Source organism: Eschrichtius robustus, chromosome 5 (genome assembly GCF_028021215.1).
Source record: "Eschrichtius robustus isolate mEscRob2 chromosome 5, mEscRob2.pri, whole genome shotgun sequence".
Taxonomy (NCBI): Eukaryota; Metazoa; Chordata; class Mammalia; order Artiodactyla; family Eschrichtiidae; genus Eschrichtius; species Eschrichtius robustus.
Window position 1 is genome coordinate 28818127 of NC_090828.1, and position 23838 is coordinate 28841964.

At 38.7% G+C, this 23838-nt stretch overlaps 1 protein-coding gene and 1 pseudogene across 4 annotated transcripts in view; one reads left to right on the forward strand and one right to left on the reverse strand.

Moving 5' to 3' along the window:
- Positions 1–222: 222 nt before the first annotated feature.
- Positions 223–23838, reverse strand: part of CCNYL1 (cyclin Y like 1) — a 34181-nt gene continuing 10565 nt past the window's right edge. The window contains exons 3-10 of one of the 4 annotated variants that reach the window (XM_068544587.1): positions 22744–22778; positions 16608–16708; positions 13037–13072; positions 10791–10842; positions 9699–9818; positions 5720–5790; positions 2282–2444; positions 223–739 (exon numbers count right to left, since the gene is read on the reverse strand). In XM_068544587.1, coding sequence (XP_068400688.1) covers positions 623–739; positions 2282–2444; positions 5720–5790; positions 9699–9818; positions 10791–10842; positions 13037–13072; positions 16608–16708; positions 22744–22778 — 695 coding nt within the window. In that variant the 3' untranslated portion in view covers positions 223–622. Of the gene's footprint in view, positions 740–2281; positions 2445–5719; positions 5887–9698; positions 9819–10790; positions 10843–13036; positions 13073–16607; positions 16709–22743; positions 22779–23838 lie in introns of all 4 variants that reach the window. The other 3 variants (XM_068544585.1, XM_068544588.1, XM_068544589.1) reach the window with 3 other exon arrangements.
- On the forward strand, positions 19477–19891 carry LOC137764772 (10 kDa heat shock protein, mitochondrial pseudogene; annotated as a pseudogene).

Genomic DNA, 23838 nt, shown 5'->3' on the forward strand with positions numbered 1-23838 from the left:
CCTGCAAAACCTAACGATGCTACAACAGTCTGTTCCGAAGTTTGGCTTTATGAGTTGTTAGGAGTCCCATGTTTTTTTTTTTGTTTTTTTTTTGTTTTTTTTTTCTTTTTTTTTTTTTTTTTTTGTTTTTTTTGTTTTTTTGTTTTTTTTTTTTTTCTTTTTTTTTTTTGGAGTCCCATTTTTTAATGGTAATACTGCACTGATTCTAAAGGAATATGCAGCAGTATGGGACAGTGAGGTAAGAAAAACATAAAAGTTATATAGTTAGTGTCTTTAAAGTCTAAAAATTTAAACTATTAATTAAAAAACCTCACATAGTTCACAGCTATCAGATATCTGTGCGTGGATTGGGAGCAGATATCTGTGCGTGGATTGGGAGCTTTTAGCTTTGGAGTGGTTTTTGTAACTCTGTTTACAATAAAAAGGACAGAAGAGCGTGTTACATTGACGAGGTCCCGTTCTTTCCTATGAGCATAATCTTCGCTTGTCCATGAGTCTCTTGAATTCAATGTCTTTCTTTAAGGTGAAAATACTAACTTTGCTGGTTTCTGAGCAGGAGAGGTGATATTTCTCCAGTCCTTGTTTCGAGGGGTTTATGATGTTACAACCCCTCACTTCTCCCTTAAGAGAGGATGGCATTGGAGCGCCGAATACCAATGAAATTATCAGCGCTGAAAGACCTTCTCATAGCAGCTCTACACACGTCTGTGTATTTGTCGTCACACAATCTGGAAATGGCCTAGGAAAGTCAATCAGGTAGAACATAGGTATAATTAGGGGGAAAAAAAAAATGTTCGGACCTTAAAAAAACAAAAAAAGCATCATTGATAAGCCACACATCTACATTCGTTTAGATAGTTCATAGTTACTGCTACTTTGGATAGCTGATATCTACACTAACTGACAATTCCCTAAGGTAATAACCTTTAAGGGCTATGATTAGATTGCTGGGGCAAGGGGTAACTTGCCCTAATAACTTAGAGTTACTTAAAAATTGGGTTCCTAATGATAGGCTCCTAATAGCAATATCATCTGTTACCTACACACGTGATCATTAAACGTAATGGACATACACTTGGGCAAAATCAGTGTTTACTCAGCTATTCAACTTCTATTCAGTTTTCATTAGTTATTACATACTCTAAGAAAATTTTAATCAAGTAGGTATGTGCTGAAGGTAGGAGAGGTCTAATGACAAGCGCTGAAAGGTGCTATTTCACTTGCACATAAATTATGGTAGAAAAACATCTTATTCTAAAGTACCACCAAGGTACCACAGAAAGTATCAATTTTAAATGTGTTCATTTCAGTTGTGAATTTTGCTGTATACCCACCAAAAATCATAAGCCATAAGTATTACTTTGTTCCATGTACGTTACCATTTATATTAAAAACTCATGTACTTTCTACATCCAGTATCTGAATCCACATTATACCTTCCAAGTATAGGTCTCTCAGGTTAGCCACGGAGCTTTGTCTAATAAACTCATGGGACTGAACTGTGATACACACACACACACACACACACACACACACACACACACGAACTGCAAGCTGAATAAAAAACAGTTAAGAGGGAATTCCCTGGTGGCGCAGTGGTTAAGAATCCGCCTGCCAATGCAGGGGACACGGGTTTGAGCCCTGGTCCGGGAAGATCCCACATGCCGAGGAGCAACTAAGCCCGTGCGCCACAACTACTGACCCTGCGCTCTAGAGCCCATGCTCTGCAACAAGGGCAGCCACTGCAATGAGAAGCCTGCGCACCGCAATGAAGAGCAGCCCCCGCCCGCCGCAGCTAGAGAAAGCCCGCGTGCAGCAGCGAAGACCCAATGCAGCCATAAATAAATAAATACATTTATTTATTAAAAATATCAAGACAGTAGAAATAGTCCAAAACATCAATTATAAAAAAAAAAAAAAGACAGTTAAGAGTGGTAAGTAGATTATGTAGGTACATATGATTAGGGATACAATTTTAAGAAATTATTCATGTATGGTTATATGTAAGTGTAGAGGTTCAAATGGAAAACCATTAAGAACAAATTAAATATGATTTAAAGTATTCTGAATTATGGTTACAGAAGAGACAATTTTTTTTTTTATAATGTGGGATCCCTGTATAAACCATAAAAGACACAGGAAATATGATGCCAACGGGTCAATAAGCTCTTCAAACTGTTAACAGCTTTCCATTTTCCTAATCACTGCTTAATATAATTTAGCTACAGATGTGGCTTCGGTGGCTGACAGAAAACCCCAGTTAGTGATTTCACAGCCTTACCTTTAAGTTCTGTGCTCTTTCTTTGCTAAGAGGAGTGAATAGAAAATTCAGGTTGTTGTCATCTGCTAAGGAGCGAAGGTCAAAGTAGTATTTGGCATACACACTGAAAGGAACATTAATATTAAACTGAAGTAGCTCCAGGAAGTGTCTTTCCATCTCATTCCTGGGGGAGGAGGAGAAGACAAAACCAACACAGGACAATTTTAGTCAACTGGGCTATCTTCAAAAATACCATTCTGAGCTACTAGGATGGCTCTAAATACTGTTTTGAAACAAATAATGGCTACCCAGCTGGATTAATACCCTAATGTTCAAACAAGGTACAGCTATTTGTGGTCCTTTCTGCGTCCCAGCACTTTGAGTCTGGGACAAGGGGGAAGAGGTTATGGCCCTCTTATGCACTCATGCTGCTGACTCAGGGGCTCATTCTTCAGAGTTCCATTAGTGCAGCTGTACGATTCATGCTCCACACTCACTCACAAGGCCCCGCTATAGTGATCAGATGAAAGGAATGATGTATGCTGTTTATTAGCTCTGAAGAACTTGCAGACTTTTTCACCGGGCTGATGACAGGAAGGGGCTTACTGAAGTAGAGACGAGCCAACAAAAGGAGTGGGCACATCACCACGGCAACAAATGGATCCATCGAGAGCCACTGCTATTATCTCTGAGGGGGGAAAACTCTTGAGGCAACAAGGATTCATCTCAAGTAAATAAATAAATAAGCTACATTCGATGGGAAAGGGAATCCCCCCACCCCCACCCCGTGCATGGGGCTGTGTCAAAGGGCATAATGCAAGTTTCTGTTCACCTTAAAACCTTACTAGGGTGAGTTGTCGTCACCATGACAGGACAGGATGCACTTTTTAAGCTTAGGAAGGCAGTAAGATTATGTCTCAGCTAGACTAAACCCACTTTACGATACGACCTCTGATAGAGCAGTTGTTTCCCCCGATGTTAGGAGAGCAGCCCAGAATGTTCAGACCTACCGCCCCTTGCCAGGACAGACTGCACACGCCCACAGAGGGCGAATTCAATGAAGTGGGAAAGTAGAGTGCTGGGAGCAGGCTTCTGCTATATGACCATATCCAGCCATTTGCTTGCCAAATGTTTAAGTAAATAAATATAAAATTAGAGTAAATCTTACCACTTTTCACAGCAATCACTTTAGAGAGTTGATTATATAAAAATGATAAATACCCAAACAAACATGCAAGTGGCTTATTTTACAATACATTTGGTTTCTTGGTTTTAAAGTGTTAATATTTTATCCATTGGATAAATCAACAAATGCTCCATGTTCTCCTGTATGGAGAGCAGAGTATGAGCAGAAATGAGGTTTCTCATTTGTTGAACTTTAAACCTAACTGAACCTACTTCCAAAATTAATTTCCTGTTCATACGGCCAGAAGTCTATAGAAATGTAAATCAGATAATGTTTTGATAATCAGCTAATCAGGACTTAATTTACTACAGGAATAAATGCACTTCACTATCCCTTTTATATTTTCTCCACTAATACATTTTAATTGTGTGGAAATACAGTACTTCATAGGATTAACACGTCTATTAATAGAGCTTTAATCACTGAAGAAAAGCATTATGCCTACAGAATATGCATCTTCTGTGTTTTTTGCTGTTTTTAAATGGCTAGGTGGCTGAAGAGCCTACCACTTACAGGCGCAGCAAACTGTCTGAACAGCAGCTGCTCAGTTTAACTTACTCTTTTGAAGGGAAATATATATTTAACAAGACACAGAGATGTTAGAAAGTTTTAAGGAAAAGCTGATAGACAGCAATTTTTCAATTCAGACTCAAAATGAGACCATTACAAATAGTAGTCAACAGCAGAGGGATGAAACAAATGTGTATTAAACACTTTGTTGTAATGCTTTCCAACTCCCAAAGATCATAAACAAAAGCAGCCTATTATAAACATAACTCCTGGTGATTCTCTGTTCTACACAGAAAAGCGTTGTTTAGAATTAGTTTCTTCATAGCTGGACAGTGCCGCCAATGCTCCTGGGCTCAATGTCTATGAACACCCACACGTTTCCCTGCATGTTCTCTGATGTTGTACCTGGAACCAGAGCCCCAGTCAGCTCAGTTGCAGATTCTGAGAAAATTTCAGCTGCCATCATGGCAGGGATGGTGTTCACGATTACAAATTTTCCTTCCTTCAAGGGACCAGTTTAAAGACTGATGATAGTGTTGGTCAACGTCACTTTAGTTTCTGCAACTTCCAGAAGTACTTCTATTCATTTCAAATTCATTATCTGCTGTTACACTGTTTGCTAAGATTGCTACCAGCAATATCACCATGACCACCTGGTTTACATGATCACCAAAGTGGGCATTTTCACCAAAAGCCACTTTGACAGCTACTGACAGTCACTGGTCCCTTCTCTTAGTCACAACTTTCCTCGCTTCAGCTGTAAATATGCACTTTGGTAATTGTGAATTATCTAGAGTAAGGGGCAAAGGTAACAAAAACAAACTCTTGCCCCTGCCTGCCATCTTGATCGGCCTCTGCTGTCCAATATAATCAAGAGGTGTCCTTTCACATTTTCCTGAATGCCACCCACAAAGACAGGTTCACTGTCAAGCGGGCACTTCGAGAGTCTGCTGGAATTACCTCTCTGGCTCATCCTGCTTCCCACCCTTGGGGCCCTTCACCAGAGCCAGATTGGAAGCCTGGCGTTTCATGCCAATGTGAGCGTGCCATCTGTGAGGAGAACCTGCCTAGTTAACTCAAGGCCCCACAAAGTGCCGCTGTGTTTGCTGAGTGCCCTGGGTGAGGCCCCAGGGATGCTTCCCGGACTACCTGAGAGGTAGGTGTTTCCTAACTCAGCAGACTTTAGGGGAGGAGACAGGAACACAGGGATCTGAAACCTTTATATGTGGCTACCTGTACATCATAGTTTCTGTAACAACAGAACCTCAGATAAAAAGGAGAAAAAGACCAGCAAAAGCAAATACACAATGTGTGACTCAGGTTGAAATTATAACCTGTCAGTAGTCTAGAGGCCCTAAGACCTTAACAGTGGCTACTTGCTTCAAAGACCAGGCATGTGCCCCTTAAAAATGGACTGGACCTGGTAGACAGCTTTAAGAAAGCTGTGAAGTTACTTACTGTACCATGTTGTTCTGGTAGTGAGCTTGTAAAATGTTTGGCAAAAACCACCAGAAAAATAATTTCAATTTATCAAGCAGAATATTACAACAATAACACATCAAGACCTACCAATTAATGAGGGGAAATACAAATTGTTATACTACAGCTAGATAGAAAGAAGTCTGTAATTTTATGTCTATTTCAGCTCTCTGCACAAGGTAACCTTTCTTAAAATGTAACATTTCTTAAAAATGTAAACTTTATGAGAGCAAATGAGGTATTGGAAAATGGTTAGAAAGTTCACGGTAACCTTACAAACTCACATGTCCTCAACTGTAACGTCCTTGAGGATCTGGCAGTAGTCCACATTCCATACAGCCTGATCGTCCCAAACCTTGGAGGCAAGAAGAATGGCTCCCAAAACAATTCTTTTCCAATTAGTGGGGCAAATGTCGATCTCAGCATAAGTTAAAAGCCTTTCTAAGTAAACCTGCAAAAGTAGAGCACTGATCTTTGATTTTAGTTCAGTTTAAGTGCTGTGATAAGAATTGTTAGGAATGACAGATTTCATCTCTTTTTGACACCCCTTTTATTCTTAGGTTCTACAAAGACTTTGCTCAGCCAAGCCAAGGCCAGAGGCCAGGTCACAGTTGTAAGTCAGATATTTCTGTTAGTCTGATATTTCTACTCTGCCCGTGTGAATTTCCAACCCAATTTTGGTCACAGGAATGAAAGGACATCTCAGCAAAGGGCATTCTAAAGACACGCATTGTATTATTACCTTCCCACTTGTCAAGGGCAGCACATACAGCCCAGTGTCGACTTCAACTGTTCAGTAAATGCTTGAGTGCCTATCATGTGCAATGTTAACTACAAGACTGGTGGTGGTTGCATGGCGATTTTACATAATGCTTGAGTGTGTAAAATTCTGGTAAGACTGAGCACATCTTTACCTTCTCTTCAGAGTCACCAGTCCTTTTGTGGCATGAACTTGAAGATAAAAACTGGTGGTCAAGAGAGCCTCCCAGTGGCTGCTGCGTGGCACAGCAGGACAGGCAATACAAAGGGGCTTTACAACTGTCAAGTATTCCCATATTTTAGTGCCTTTTTAAGGAACACACATGCATACAAAGGGTAGTCCTTTTCATATCCCCAATTTTTCACATCTCCATTATCATTTCATTATTCATTTCTGTCTTACATAATCTGCAGCTTAGTCAATTCTTTTGGTTTTAAGGTGGGAAGACCTGCCTGTGTCTGTATCCCTGGGGCTCCTCTAAACCTGCCGGTTTGTGAGATGATTTCATGGTTTCTTTTACATGTATCAAATGTCTACCCTACAAAGAACTGGATGGAGTTAACAGCTGCGCAAAGATTAGAGAGGTAAGCTGTGATTTGTTGTTACCTCTGTAGAAGAGTGTATATGCCATTTGACAAAAAGAAAAATGTCCAGTTTTAAAGAGTCTGTTTACTCTCTGAAGGGTTATCAGATTGACAGCTCAGATTCGCCCATGCCCTCCAAACTCTACTGTGTTTTCAAACACGGGTATTGAGATTATATGTTCTTAGTGAAATTCGGCTCCCATTCCCCAAAGAACTCAGCACTCTCTAGTACCCTAAGAACGACTCTCCCCGCAAGGTTCAACTCTCTACTTTATGGGACTAATCAGAGGCACTGAAACGACACTGGCAATCTCTCAACTTCCTCTCACCTTTGTACTGGCAAACTTGGTACACGTGCCGATATTCATTTATCCCACTTGCCCTCCTGTCTCGGAGGAAGCGAGATTTCTTTCTTTTCGCTGAAGCTAACTCTCCTATGAATGAAGTTGATCCCACCTCACTTCTGCAGAGCACTGTGCCCACAGTTAGTCTCTTTTTGAACAACTTCTCCCTCTCTGTCAGAGGCTTCCTCCAGTGTGAATGCTTCCATGTCCCCAGCCTGTCCCCCACTGCCCCTAGACGGCGTCCTCAGGGCTGAGGCCAGCTCCTCATCTCCCATCCTCTCCTTAACCCACTTCAGTCAGCCTCCTGCTGCTACCACTCTACAGAGACTACTCTTGCCGTGGTCACCGGTGCCTTCACACAAACAACCCAGAGCTCTTCGTCCCAGAGCTCCACTCCCCAGGCCTTCCCTCATAAATGAAAGAGCACTGCCACACGCCCAGTCGCTGAGACCAAAAACCTGCACTTGAGTGTATCAGGCTCCAGTCTGTTAGAACTTCTTGTTATCTCTACCTTCACTGGTACCCTGACCGCTTTTCTGTCTGTCACTTCTGACTTGTATCGCTGCCACTGCCTAACTTCTCTGCCTCCCAACAGACTACAGTCTGTTCTCCCCAAAGCAGCCAGGAGAGCCTCTTAAATTAAGAGTACTTTATGCGCCTGCTCCAGATCTGCCAGAGGTTTCCCATCAAACAAATACCTTCTTCCCGTGGCCTGCAAGTTACGAGGCCCTGTGCGCTACGGCCTTGTCCTTCCGTGACCTCAACACCTATGCTCTTTCCCTCATTCCCCGCTCTGATCACAATGGCCACCTTGCTTTTCCTTGAACACACAGAACAAGTTCCTGTCTCAGAGCCTTGCACTTGTCCCCTCTGCCCGTAATGCCAGCGTACCTGATCTTCCTCAGTTCAGCCAGGTCCTGGGTTCAAACATTACCTCTTTAAAGAGGCTCTTCCTGAGCTTTCTAGTAAGCCCCTCTAATCACTTTATCCCTTTACCTTGCTTTCTCTTCATGGTTTTTACCACTACTTGAAATAGTCATCTTTTAAAAAACACTCATTAAAAAAAAACACTTATACTTTGCTATACACCTGAAACTAACACAACACTGTAAATCAACTGTACTCTGATAAAAAAAAAAAAAAAATGTACGTCTTCCACACTTGCTCCATAAAGGCAAGAACTTTATTTATCCAACTTGTTCTCTCCTCCACCCCCCACATGTAGAAAAGTGACACAGAGTAGGTATTCAGTGACATGGTATTTATGACATGAGCAACTTCTTGGTAGCATTTAGCGTTTGGACCATACTCTCCTTCTTGAACCTCTCCTGGTGTCTCTTAGGGTTCTCTGCTGGGTTTCCTACCACTGTAGCCACTCCTCTGGGGATCTGTCCCTTAAGTGCTGACAGTCCCTACAGATCTATCTTCTACCCACTTTTTATTTTACATACTTTCTCTGCATTTGAACAGCTACACTTAATTCCCTCCCTCTAGCTCAGACTCATGCTCCAATCCCATATATTCAAATGATTACTAGACACTGCCATTCTGCTGTCTCGCAGGTACATCAAGCTTAACTTGTCTACAAAGAAATGCCCCTCTTCCAACCCAAATACTCTCCTTCCTGCATTTCCTAGCTCTCCATATGCAAGCACCATTCCTGCCTCTCTCAAGCATGTGCTAAGCACTCCAAGTGGCCTGTAGCTCCAAGAAAAGGCCTGTGTCTGATCCAGTACCCACTGAGGGGTCTCTTTTCAAAAGGACAAGCCTCCTGTCCTAAATTCTGCCTTGATAGGAGCAGGCAGTGAGTGGCCTAAGTATTCCTTCCCTGCAGACCACGCAGCTGACTTTCCCCCCTACAGGTTTGCTATAGGGAGGAGTAAAACAATCCCAACTACCTCTCACTTGAATATGATTTATTATTCAAATGATAAAATCTTACCATAGGAATTAGGAATGGATGACAAAAAGGTCCTTACACAGCTGTAGCTTAGCAGGCTAACTAGAATAAAGCCTTCTGAAGTCCTACTGGCACCCTAGTCCTGGGCAACTTCACATGCAGGCAATAAGAGGACAGCAGGGATGGTTAACACCATTATCCATTATCCAAGGAACAGAGAACTGAGGGCAGTAGTTCTCAATCAGGACACACATCAGAACTGCCTAGGCAGTACAGTCTGGGACTCAGCTTCAAACTACCTGGAACCTGTTTCTGCCTGTGGACCAGAGCGTTCAGTTATTGCCCCGCCCTACCACCACAACATGCATCGTCTGTGTGTGCGTGTGTGCACTGTGCGTGCATGTGTCCCCTCAGGTGTGGAAGGAGAAACCAGAAATCTCTCCTGCTGCCTTTAATAGCAATTGTTTTGTGATGAGAAAAGCAATGGCAACGTTTTAAATCATAATGATTATTAAAGCTCAAATGTGTATACTTTACTTTCTTTTGATAGGTTTCTCTTAATAAAGTTCTAATGATCATTTCAGGAACCTACTTTCATTTGGGAAAAACAGGACCATACCACGTGTACACGACAGAAATTTCTACAGATGCTTTATGAAAGAAAAAATATCTTACCAAAGTTACTACTGCACATTCAGCAGTTAGCTGTGTGGCACTAACAAGAGTATGAACAAATCTGTAAATGAATTTGTGTTCAGGATCATGCTCGAAGTATTCCTCTGGAATCTTTTCTCGCTGAAAGGAGAAAAAATGCAATTTAAGTATCCATGGAAGAAAAATACTTAAAAGTACCCTTAAGATAGCAGTCTTCACACTTGGGCCCACGTGCCCCTTAAAATAATTTTGATTGGGTGACATGTCTTGTAGTCTTTTAAATATAAACAATGGGATCCTAAAATACCACAGTGATCCAGTACTCACCACCATTCATTAAAGAAAAATACAGGCACAACCGCAGAAAATTTATGTATTTCCACGTTCCTCCCCACAGAATTCTAACCAAATGTAAACTATTGGGTTGGCCAAAAAGTTCATTTGGTTTTAAGTAAAAATAAAAGACACAGTTTTCATTTTCACCAAGCATTTTATTGAACAATATATTCACTAACCAAACAAACTTTTTGGCCAACCCAATATTTTTAGGCTCAAAAGTCTTGCTGATCGCCATATGTCATACTTTTCTGCAATCAACTTTGAAAACACATTTCCAGTGTCCTGTAACCATAAGGCTCTAAGAATGTGCTGTCCTATACAGCAGTCACCAGCCACGTGTGGCTACAGAGCACCCGAAGAAGTGAATTTTAAAACTTTGGCATTTTAATTCGTTTAAAATTTAAACAGTTTTCTAATTTTCTTCTTAGAGGCCTTATCATATTAGGTTTATTTACAAATATTTATATTGTTTGATGCTATGGAAAATCATCCTTTAAAAAGATACATTTTCTGTTACTTGGGTATGTTTACTTACCTGCTCACTATTCATACAAAGTGCAACTCGGTTCATATCCATCAACCCCTTATACAACACGCCTTCGGTAAAATGACTAGACACAACATGGCGTGGGGAAGAAGACTTAAAGGAAGATGAATTTGACTTCGAGCTGGAGGAAGTAATTTTCTTCTAGTAATTAATTTCAAAGCAAATCAGCATGAAATAAACACAACTGTATAAGAGAAAAATACAACTTCAATAAAACTGACACTTACTGTGAGTGGATGTAATCTCTCATCAAAAATATCCAAGGATCTATCTGCATCTCTATAAAATAAGAATGTGCATTTAAAAAATTAATTCAGGAGTTACTATCTTAGTAAAATATCTGCTAGGAGTAGAGAGAGGGGTAGAGGAAGCTTAACCTTCAACAAAGCAAACAGTTTTATAAATTCTTCTCCTGGATTCCACCCTTAGAAAGGTTTCCTGACCTATTTTCACTCAGCACATCAAGTTCTGTGAAATCTTTTCTACAACAACCAGCCAGAGTTGCCTCTATAAGCACTGACCCTCCCTAACAGGCAATGCTAGTAAACCAATATATTTTCACTCCTCTAACCTCACACTGGAATATGCAAGAACATTTTATAAAGCAGTGGTGGTGGGCAATAAATTCTTCTAACTTCAATGAATGTGAATATGAGATTCATGGTTTTTTCCCGTTTTTTTCTCTTTAGTTCTTTATATTCTTATTGTGTATTTCTTCTTGTCTCTTTTAAATAGTTTGAGTTAAAAATGTAATTGTCTTTTTATTTTAAAAGAAACCAGGCTTTTTAATTTAAAATTTCACCACACTAATACACTGCGCTCATTTTAACAGCGGTTCTCTAAATGTGGTCTGCAGGCCTCTGGGATTCTCCCCTATCCCCTCCTTCAGGAGGCCCAAGAGGTCAAAACTGCTTTTATAAGAATACTAAGACACTACCTGCCCTTCACATTGTGTGACATTTGCTATGGATGTATAAAAGCAAAAGTGGGTAAAACTGCTGGTTTCTGAGCATGAATCAAGGCAGTGGTACCAAACTGAATTAGAAGTCATTCAATTATTCACTGCCACTTGCAGTTAAAAATCTGCTTTAAGAACATCCTTGATAAAAGAGTAAAAATTAATAGTGTTCTTAAACCTTGGTCCTTCTTTTTAATATTCTGAATAAGTGGAAAGTATGCATTAAGCACTTTTACATACTGAAATATGGCTGTGTTAAGGAAAAGCACTTGTGACTTGGCGGTAAGTCATTTTTTTCATAGAACACCATCTTTATTTGAAACACTTTTTTCATCGAACACCATCGTTATTTGAATGTACAACTGACAGTCATTCTTTCAAAAATGAACAAAGGGAGCCTGTCACTTCAAGGAAAATAACTCTAAAGTTATTTGTTGCCAATGATAAAATTCAAGCCATCAAGCTAAAAATATCAGGATTTTTGGAAAACTTCTACCTTCTATTGTGAACTTGACAACTTCTCAACACTTAAAAGACTTTTCTGGTAAGACTGGTGGTGATACTAACAAAAGTGAGTTTTTGACACTGTCTAAAGAAATGTGAACCAATACTTTCCAAATGACCAGTGTATAATATTATAAAGTCAGGTACAGGTAAAAAGATCTACTCAGTATGCATGACAGATCAATGGGTATTAATTTAACATAGTATTTATTACAAGTTCATTGATATGATTTAGAATTCCATTTTAACTAATTTAAGAAACTAGCACATGCAGACTTTTGGTACAGTATCAAAGAATATACCAAATTATCTGAAGGCTTTAAAAATACATCTTTTTCCAACTATATATCTGCAAGCGGCTGGATCTTCTTCATATTGTTTCTTCAAAACAAATGACTGAAGACAGAATAGATATGAGAATCAGCTGTCTTCTATTAAGGAGATACTTTTCTCTCAATATTTTTTGTTGTGGAAAATAGTTATTTTTCACTTAAAAAAAATGACTTATGTTAAACACTGGGGTTCCCAATCAGGGGTGATTTCGTCCCCCAGGGGACTTCTGGCCATGGCTGGAGACAGTTTTGGTTGTCGTAATGTGGAGGGAAGAAGGTGCTACTGGCATCTAGTGAGGCCAAGGGTGCTGCTATATATCCTATAACACACAGGACGACACCCCACAACAAAGCATTATCTAGCTCAAAATTTCAATAGTGCTAAGGCAAACCCTGTTTTAACATACAATGGATTTAATTTTTTAAATTCTCAATTTCAATTTCTAATACAGTAAATTATCAATATAACCCATATAAACAAATACTCTTTGGGATGCTCAGTAACCTAAGAATTAAGGGTCCTAAGATAAAAATAAATGATTCACTTCTATATTGTAATAAAAGCACTCTAATAATAAAAGCTTATGCCAGTAACATCTATAGTTATTATCTAACACTAAACTTGATACCTTGTAAATTAATTAGCTGGAATAACAAGATAGGTTTTAAAAGAACTCACCTGTTCTTTATGTGGTAATATATTGCTAAGGTCATACTGTGGAGGAAAAAAAATACATTGTAATAACTGATTTTTATCATATCAAGCCTGAAGACATTTTTAAAAAGGGGTTAGCAAGGAGGGAAGACCTTCCAGAGGCCCAGTGACCCCGAAATCCTCTCATTCAGAACAGTACCACATGGGTGCTTTCCCCCTTGTTTTAGGTTCTTCAGCTTTTAGCAAAATTAGGAGACCCAAAATGCTAGCTATGCTGTTAGAAGGCATGTTTTGGTTGATTATTATAATATATAAATTATTACGTATTTCCCCTGTCATTTGTCCTTCTACCCACAAAACCTTCTGTCCTGTACAAGTTATATCTATCTATACACATGCTTAAATTTAAGCCATATAGTAGTTTGTGTGTGTGTGGTTTTTTTGTTAGCCCCTGCATTTCAGTTGATTTAGTTCGCTATCCACCTACCCATCCGTTTTCCATTATTTCCCTAAAAGTAAATAATAAAAGTGCTCTATACCAAAATGATTTAAAATCACTTTTACATAATTATTAGAAAATTTAATAGCAAAATTTTATAGCCACAAAACTGATGATAGGTCTAGCTACCCTGAAATAAGCAGTGCTAATAATACAGCATAATACTACACAGTATACTATTAATGACAGGTATTTCCAAAGTATTTTAAATAAAGTATTAACGAACAGATAGATACAAGTCCTTAGGTAGTCTTTTTTAAGTTACTATATTCCTAAGTTATTCACAGATGTTGTATATTAGGCAACAAAGGGGTTCTCTGGTTAAGTTATATGCTCCCCTTTGTTCTCAGTGTCTAAAATGAAACTCAAAATAATTGAGGGAAGGCAAATCTGAATTTTATAATAGGTCTATAGAATCTTAGCACTTGTATAAAGGCCTGTAACACCGTTAGCATCAAAGATGGATACTTCTATAGTGCTTCAAAGTTTCATCTTCAAATTGATTTTAAAAATCACAGCATTAGAAGTTTTATGATGGAAAGGACCACTGAACCGTAGATGACATTTAATTAAACAACCCATTTTACAGATAAGGGAACCAAGGCTTAAAACTGACTTACCTAAGGTCCCACTAATTATCAGAAGCAGTTCTCTTTCTCCTGCCCTCTAACCAAATAGTGGCTCCCAAGCTAAGCTGCACACTGGGATCATCTGAGAAGCTTTAAAAACTGCCTGGCTTCTGCTTCAAGATGTTCTGATTTAACCGGCACTGGGTATGACTTGGGCATCAGGACTGTTTTTAAAGATCCCCAGATGACTGCAGTGTGCAGCAAAGTTTAGGGATGAATGAGTTAAGGGTTAAGATCGGAGAATCACTCGGGATGCTTTTGTCCATATAATCATGCTTCACATCATTCCCCACCTTGTCAAAAGGTGTGTGTGCGTGGGTGAGAGAGAGACAGACAGACAGACACACAGACACTGTGTCTTGGAGGCGGGGGCAGGCGGGTGGACTTTGTGCATCCAGAAACATATATCTTGAAAAGTTGCATAAGTGATTCTAATAAGGCTCACCTACCCCACTGAGAACAACTACCCCACTGAAAACTAACCCCATGATAAACATTTTCAAAATCATTCCTAAAAGCCAATTGGCCCTATTAATTTTCTCAGTAAACCTTTATTTCACCAATAATGAATGTGATGAATGATCATTTTTAAAACTTAATGAGAGCAAATTAAAATTTACTGTACTTCCAAAAATTAGACTAGGTCGGGAAAAAAAAGGATGAAACCTACTTGTCTGAGCAAGGTTAATCTTTTTTTTTTTTTTTTAAATTTTATTTAATTTTACTTATTTTTGGCTGCATGGGGTCTTTGTTACTGCGCGCAGGCTTTATCTAGTTGCCAAGAGCGGGGGCTGCTCTTTGTCGTGGTGCGCAGCCTTCTCACTGTGGTGGCTTCTCTTGTTGCACAGCACGGGCTCTAGGTGCGTGGGCTCCAGTAGTTGTGGCACACGGGCTCAGTAGTTGTGGCTCACGGGCTCTACAGCACAGGCTCAGTAGTTGTGGCACACGGGTTTAATTGCTCTGCGGCATGTGGGATCTTCCCGGACCAGGGCTCGAACCTGTGTCCCCTGCGTTGGCAGGCAGATTCTTAACCACTACACCACCAGGGAAGTCCCTGAGCAAGGTTAACCTTCAAAGTACTTTTGAATTATATACTGGACATCAGACTCTTTTGAATTCAAAAGAAGCTGTGACTCTAGCCAAAGTAGAGTGGTTTTTGTACCCACAGATTCAGTGTCTTGGCTGAATAAAAACATTCAGTGATTATGTGATAAGTGCCCAAACGCAGGACTTCAGAGATGGGGCTCAGTTTTTGCTGAAACATGATTTGACTGCAACTATTATTGTAAGCAAGAGAGGAAAGTTACATTATTATGACTGTGAACTTGCTGTCTTTAATTAAAGTAGAACTTACTGATAATTTAAATAGCTAAAAAAAAAGCTGGCACATTAAAAACCAATTAAAAATATAATTAGCTTATAAAATTAAGACAACAAATAAAATTAAGGATAAGGACATTAATATTTTCAAATAGCATTTCCCAAACTGTGTTCTGGAAAATCAACATTCATATCCTAAGGAGATGTTAATGTTTCGTGGACAACCGCGAGGGAGGAGGCAAGAAGCTCTGCATCCCGTTTGGTTTTTTTCTCTTAAATAAGCTTGAAAGGTTCATCATTAGGGTGTTTTGAAAGTGCATCTCCAATTGTGGACTATGAGGTGCTCCCAGAAATTAAAGAATAGTTTCCATCATCATGACACTGTTCGTGTCTCCTTAAGTATAAGCCTGACCACAGCCATGTTTCCGAAACCTCACCTCTTTTATTGTTCTCTGCTGTGATTGATACAGTGTGTTGGAGATATATTTATATATATAAACAAAAATTAAATGTGTCTATTAAGTTAAAACCTCAGTTGAACAAATTTCATCTACAAAGAAATTAAGCTTGAGTGTGTATTTCTTAAGACTGGTTTGATATATTCTCCCCCTCTTTGGGGGACAGGAAGGAGAACTAAAATTTCATACAGAAATAGTGCAGGAAAAAAAAAATGCACAGTGGGATAAATCTGACAAAATCCAATTAAATTTAAATGCAGATTCACTTTGGTGCCAGTAGGGGACAAGCTGTTCCTTCTTCTAAGAGTAGCTTCCAAAGTAGTATACATTGTTTTAGGACTACAACTCATAAAGAAATAATTTTTTCTAGAAATAGCCAATAAAAAGTACCTCTCTTTCTCATTATGTTCAACAATGGCTTAAAAACAGAAATGCGTCAAATAAAGATTTACACTTTTTCTGGGATTTCTTATTTGCTAACTGGCTTTCCCTTCTATCATGCGCTCTAAGATTAAAATGGAAACTGAAAATTCATATTTAGGTCCTTGAAATCAATATATAGTTGACACCAGTTTTTTAACCTGATCACTGAAAAGGACAATTCAAATGAATGAAATTATGTATGGCTAGGATGCTTTTAGCGATAAGGGGGTCTGTCACTCAGCCCTTGGCAACCTAGTTGTACTCACCATTTTACTGTGGTTCTAAGATTAGGCTGGCTGACTGTGCTGTCATCTAGAAATATTGTTGAGCATGAGCTATACTTTTTAGTAAGCTGCCCTGGAGATACCTGAAGGGGAAGGGAAATAGAAGAAAATGTCACAGTAAGTTAAACCTATAAAGTGTGTTTTTTTCCTTGGTTATAATGTCAAACGATAAAGCATTAAGATTTTTCTTACACTCCATGAACTGCCTGAGTGTGATATCATGTGCAGCTCTATGGGAAACCTCTATACTCTGACTTCCACAGACGAGCTTTGAGAAATGGGTTATAAAATGCTGCCTTGATATAGTACCTATAATCAAACCTGGCAAGCACCTATTATAAATTACCTTTATAATAATGTAAAAAGTTTAGAATAAGATTTCAGGGTTTTTTCCTCAAGCAATGAAATGCAGCTGAGATTTCCTATTTCTATTCATTTACTACAATAAAACGTAATGCTTTATATAATACCGATGTAGGAGCATTTCACTGCAGTAAATGAACACCAATAATAAATGTATTAGTTCAGGAGACAGTGTGACGAAACAAACGTTTTCGAATCAGAGGCTGGGCATGCCAGGGCTGCTCTATCACTAAAAAGCTGGGGGCCATAAGTCTCTCTGGGCCTCAATTTCCTTATCTGGAGGACAAAAAGGTACTGCTTAAAGATTCTCTCACATCCAAAAAAAACGGATAAAACAACTCTGAGAATTTAACTTCTCACTTCATGTTTAAGTAAGACTGCCATTACATTACTCAAGTGAGAACCTCAGAGAATACTTTCCATTCATTTCAAAATTGTACTAATTCTGTTCTACGTGTTATTTGACACTCCTGCCTCACCCATGCTGCTCTCTGCCTGCAATGCCTTTTTCTTCCTCCTGTCCCAGCAAGCTTGACCCCATCTTCCTCTAGGATCCCTTTGCCAGCAGGCACACCACAAAACTCACTTTCTGCACACTCACACATCTAATTTACCAACTGTTCCATGGTCTCAGCTGCTTGCATAGTACCACCCTCTTAAGTAAACAAGCTTCTCCAGGTTAGGAAGATTCTTCTCCTACCTCCAGCTACTGAGCACAGAATCTGGGACAAATTAGGATTCAACAAGTGTTTGAGAAATTATTTAAGATCAGTTACAACTGGAGGTAAATCTTACTAAAGATACAAATTCGTGAGAATTTATCTACAGTGGTGTAGGATAGGTGACAAAGAACTTTTTGAGACCCTCTAGAGAATGAACTATCTTTAAAACACTTTAGAAGTATCCATTTATTTGTGAAGAGCCCATGAACACGGCAATAGTCAAATACTAAAATGGCCTAAACTATGTTAGGACAACTCTCTTCCTTAAAGTAAGGCCAATAACCAAATCCCAATCACTGAAAGCCACTGGAAGGAAGAGTAGCATTCTTTAATACCACAGAATACAAACAATTTTAAAGCTGGGTTTTGTTTTTGGTTTTTGTTTGTTTACTAATTCAGATGAGCCTTCCTTCCTCCTATTAATATAAAATAGTTTTCACCATGCTGTCACACTCTCCCATCAATGTCCTCCACAAATACATGAAAGGTGAGGCAGGGAGAAAATCTAGTTGATGCTTTTTAAAATACAGAGCATTTAAATAAAAATTGCCAGTATCCAATAATCAGAAATATCCAAATGGCATATATAAAACACCATTTTGCTTGTTTCAGATGCTTTATGCAAAGCCACTTATTCCTTATTAACAAAAAGTTCTAGATGTAACATATTTGAAAAGTATCACTATTTGGAAGACTAATTTCTCCTTCAAGCTAGAAATGTTTTAAACTAAAACTCTGATATGGTCCTTAAGCTACTTGGTTAATGTGTAATTTTAGAATCTCAAAAAACAGATACAGCATGAAAAATGAAAATTCACTCATTCAAATACTTTGATTCTAAACGAAGCAGGTTATCTTTTAAGGTCACTACTATTAGGGTATAATATGACATACACTACACGCAATAAAAGTCAATTCTGACCAAAAATCTATATATATGAGGGGAATAAAAATAGTAAGGAAATGTACCAAAATATAGACTAGTTGGTAGAGCTTTGGGTGCTATTTATCCTGTTTTCCTCTATTAAAAACTTTTTTATCTATTATGAATGTATATTGATTTGTCTTTGGAAATATTACTGCTAAAACATTTAAAATTTTTAATTAGATGTGCTCTATAGTCCTATGGGGGCTCATTTAATGTATCAGCAACTTACAGTCTACTGGCTCGATCCTACAAAAGAAACACTTCCACAGGCCTACTCCTGAAACTATTCAAACTTTCCAGCATCTAGTGTTCACTAAAGGATGGCAGAATTGAAGCCTCTGAGCAAAGCCTAGATATGTTAGCTGCCAGCAGATTACTTTCCTCTCATCTTGCTTGAAAATTTAAGATAACTGTCCTTTATGATTAAAGCCTTACCATTGCTGGCTCACAACCTCAATAAACTACACTGACACACATAAGGGTATAAAATGCAAATAACAAAAAAAAAAACAAGTAGCAAAAAACACTACTGACAGTTTAATGTTCATAGGTATTATTTCAATTGGTCACTGAAGAAGAGTATTTATCTTCATTCAGCACTAAGGACAAAATACATGGACTTTTACAATCTTTATAAGGGGAAAGGTTGCTTAGTAGACTGCAGGTTTAATGGTGAAGACTAGAAAATAATCATACCTAGGAGGCTAGTAAGTAACAACCCTCAAAGCTTATCATTAAAGGTCAAGTACCTGTTGAAATCCTGCCCCCACCCAATGACTCTTCCCATTGTGCCTACTGCCTCTGATTTTAACCCATTAAAAGAATAAAGCTGGAGAGAGCGAGAGTACGAAGTGCGGCAACCCGAGTCATGGCAGGACAGGCATTTAGAAAGTTTCTTCCCCTCTTTGACCGAGTATTAGTTGAAAGAAGTGCACCCGAAGTTGTAACCAAAGGAGGCATTATGCTTCCAGAAAAATCGCAAGGAAAAGTATTGCAAGCAATGGTAGTAGCTGTTGGATCAGGCTCTAAAGGAAAGGGTGGAGAGATTCAACCAGTTAGTGTGAAAGTTGGAGATAAAGTTCTTCTCCCAGAATATGGAGGCACCAAAGTAGTTCTAGATGACAAGGATTATTTCTTATTTAGAGATGGTGACATTCTTGGAAAATATGTCGACTAAAATAAGTCACTATTGAAATGGCATCACGTGAAGCTGCCCGTTCCCCCAATGGCATCACGTGACGCTGCCACTGAAGTTCTGAAATCTTTCATCCTGTAAATAATTTCCGTGTTTCTTTTATAATAAAGTAATGATATCCAAACTAATGATATTCAGTGTCTCTGAAATTTAGTTTTCTCTGTATTGATTTAAACATTCCCAGATAAAAGTATATAAATGAAAAAAAAAAAAAAAGGAATAAAGGTGAAGTTCACTTTTTTCTTCCCCCTTTTCACAAGTTTTGGATACGTTTATTAAGAATCAATGACTTTAACTGAAAAATCTGTAATACTCCATCTATGTTGCACATTAATGGACAATATGGTAGGGTGAGTGGTTTGAATAGAATTCATACTCAAGGCCTTAGTAGAAAAGTATAATATTCTAATTATAGGTATAATCAAAAATATTGTCTGAATTAATATCGTTAATTATATTGAATTAAACTTCAAACTCAGAACCTATATTCAAAGAATAAATCTAAGTTTGAGTAGACTGACCACAAATCTATTTCCTCTCCCCCTTCTTTCAGATATCATCTCATTAGAATTAAAGGCATTTTTTAAAAAAGCTATCCATAAGACAGGATAAACAGCAGATGATTTTTAATGTTTGAAAGGTGAAAAGACTAGATAAAGGAGTGGTAACTGACATGGCAGAACAGAGGAAGCACAACCTTGGTACCTACAGAGAGTGACTAGGACAGGAACAAGAAAACCAGTTTGTCTTACAGAACCCAAGGCAGGCTCAGAGTTCAGAGGCGTGGTCCCCAAATCCTTGCAGTGAGGCCCATCAGTTAACGAGTTGTCCAAGTGATGCTTCCAATTAGATCTTAACAGACAGCCAAGGACTACCACACGTTTGAGGGAAGCCCCCAACAAGTAAGAGATCAAAACAGGAAGAAGGAATGGGACTTCCCTGGTGGCGCAGTGGTTAAGAATCCGCCTGCCAATGCAGGGAACACGGGTTCGAGCCCTGGCCCAGAAAGATCCCACATACCACAGAGCAACTGAGCCCATGCGCCACAACTACTGAGCCTGCGCTCTAGAGCCCATGAGCCACAACTACTGAAGCCCGCACGCCCTAGAGCCTGTGCTCCGCAACAAGAGAAGCCACTGCAATGAGAAGCCCACGCACCCAACAAAGAGTAGGCCCAGCTCACCGCAACCAGAGAAAGCTCACGTGCAGAAACCAAGACCCAATGCAGCCAAAAAATAAATAAATAAAATAAAATATAAGGATGCTTTAAAAAAACAAAACAGGAAGAAGGAATTGATGGGAGTGATAAAAACTCAGGAGCAAATGAAAACTTGAAATTGCATCAGTGAAAAAAAGAATGACAGGATATAAGAGAACTCTATAAATTGAAAATAAGGTAGACAAAACAATATATTCAATAGAAGGATTAGAGCACAGTCAAGGAAATCTCCAGGAAGCAGGACAAAAAGACAAAATGCAAAGCAGGAGGGGAAAAAAGTTAGCGATCTGGTAAGTCTAAGACTTCCAACATCTGAATAATAGGAACCTGGAAGAAAAAAACAGAATATCAAAGAAACACACAAAAAAGGTCTATACCAAACCAAATTATGAAATTTCAAAATCCCAGGGAGAGGGAAGGTACTAAAAGGTTCCCAAGAAGGAAGGGATGGGGGAAAATGACTAAAATCGGTAATGTACAATGTACCATACAATGTCAACAGGTTTAAGAGCAACAGTGTAAATGAGAAGATGAGAGGGAAATGTCTTTAGAACTGAAAAAATTAGTTTCAACTGAGAATTCTATACTTTATCAAACAGAAGGAGTTTCAGAGAGGCTAGATCTCTATAAACTTTCTGCCCATGTGCCCTTTTCCCAGGAAAATGTGCTCCAGTAAAACAAGGAAGTATAACAAGACAAGAGGGAAACAGAATCTAGGACATAGGGGATCCAACATAAGAGAGCAGAGTTATGTGAGATCCCAGATGACTTCACACAGATATCCCAGGAAAAGAGGCATAGAGCAGGCCTAGGGGAACACTAGTCTATATGGGAGTAGGAAGACAAAAGATTGGGGAAAAGTGTCTCCAAGAAAAAAATGGAACAGATGTGGCTTAGTAGACGGAAAATATTTTTGATAGGCATGTGACAAATGTTAAAACATTTGGGGAAAAAAATAGCTGTTAGAAAACAGGCAAGTGAATATAGTCAGGAAATTAATTCCACAGAAAAAATGAAGAATGTGAAAGCAGGGAGACCGGGCAGGCAGCTACTTACTGCATTTGGCTGTGTGAGATCACGTTGGCTAGGAAAAGGGGGATTGGGTTATCCTAGAGAAGTGCAGAAGTGCTCCAATTTCATTAATATTTAAGAAAAAGAATGAAGGGTGTACAAGGAGGAGGCACAGTCAGAGAACTATATGGCTCAGCAATGCACAATATTTGCAGAGTCTTAGTAATGTAAACATTGATTCTGATTTAATAAAAACTGATACATGTTGAGGGAACACAGGGAGGGAAATAACATCATGGTGGAGCAAAGAAGCTAAGCTTTCACCTGCTATGACAAGAAGTCAATGGACAGTGCTAAAAATTAACTTACCTGTTATACTTTTATTACTTTGGTTAAAAAATAAGATCAAAAAAATAAGGCAAAAGAATTTAAGGCAGATCTTTATACTACAACCGTATTATTGAAATTTAACTTAAATGTCAGAACCCTTAAAAAATGGGCACTACTAAGTCAAAGACTTTCCTGAATACATTTGATAATTAGGAAAATAGAGATTTAGAAAATCTACAAAAAAGAGGTCCATGCTAACAGTATTGGATCCATCATATTTTTTAGGAATCATGGCAGACATATTTTTAATTCAAACTATTAATTTCTTAACTTTTCAACTGTTTACTTACATGGTTTAAATGGTTGCTCTTCTTCTTTTCCCGCACTAAGAATAAAAAAAAATTAACTGATGAATTCTGATACAAATGCCATAGAAAAATAAAAGTAGTCACTAATTATTTGATGGATTACCAATAACACAATGAGATAAAATTCCATTCTATTTTTTAAAATAATTTCCAACAAAATATATAATTTAAATCACCCAGCAAGATGAGTCCTATAAATAAAATCTAAAAACTTAGTTTCGCTTTTTTGACCTAATAGATATTCTGTATTAGGTACAAATGAAAGACTCCCCATTTACAAAAGAAAAGGACAAAGCAAATTAGGCCAGGTGAGAAACTTAGCTAATAAAAAAATTTACCTGCTGCATAGCTGAACTACTAGCCAGGAGTATTTTCTAATTCTTCATTTACACACAGCTTACTTTAATTACCACAATCTACAGATGACAACTCTAAGAACCAGTTTCTGGCCAGGCACTCATCTCCGAACGCACCAGTATCTCTGGAAGCATCCTGAACCACTTAATGGTAACCTACTCAAATACCTTACTGAAAAAATACACAACTGGAAAGTAACCTATGTTAAACATAAATTTTAAAATGAGTGTGCTGACCTAAATGAACATATCTACAGCACACAAAACTGTTTTGCTCCAACAAAGGCCAGAAGAATAAAAGCCTGAAGAGGGTCTTAGGCCACACTCTTGCTCACAATGCCTCCTTTAACTCCAGACAGGCATCACAGGCACGGATTCCTTAAGGCTGAAGAGAGAGACAGGCATGGGACAGCTTTTCTTTTACTGTCTCCAGAGCCCCTCTACATGTGAGCAGCTCATGGCTCTGGAAGAAACTGAGAAATAGAGCAATCCTAACCAGAAATGAGTGGCTCAAGTACACACACTAGAAAAATGCAAGTTAGAAACCCCAGGAGCTTCCAGGTTGGTGAACATGTAGTACCCTTGCAGAGGGCATCAAAGCTCTGTGCCCTGTCCCCATGCCTGGCCCTATGCATCTCTTCCATCTGGCTGTTCCTGAGTTATACCCTTTTATAAAAACCAGTGATCTAACGGAAAAAAACAAAAAGCAAAACAACAACAA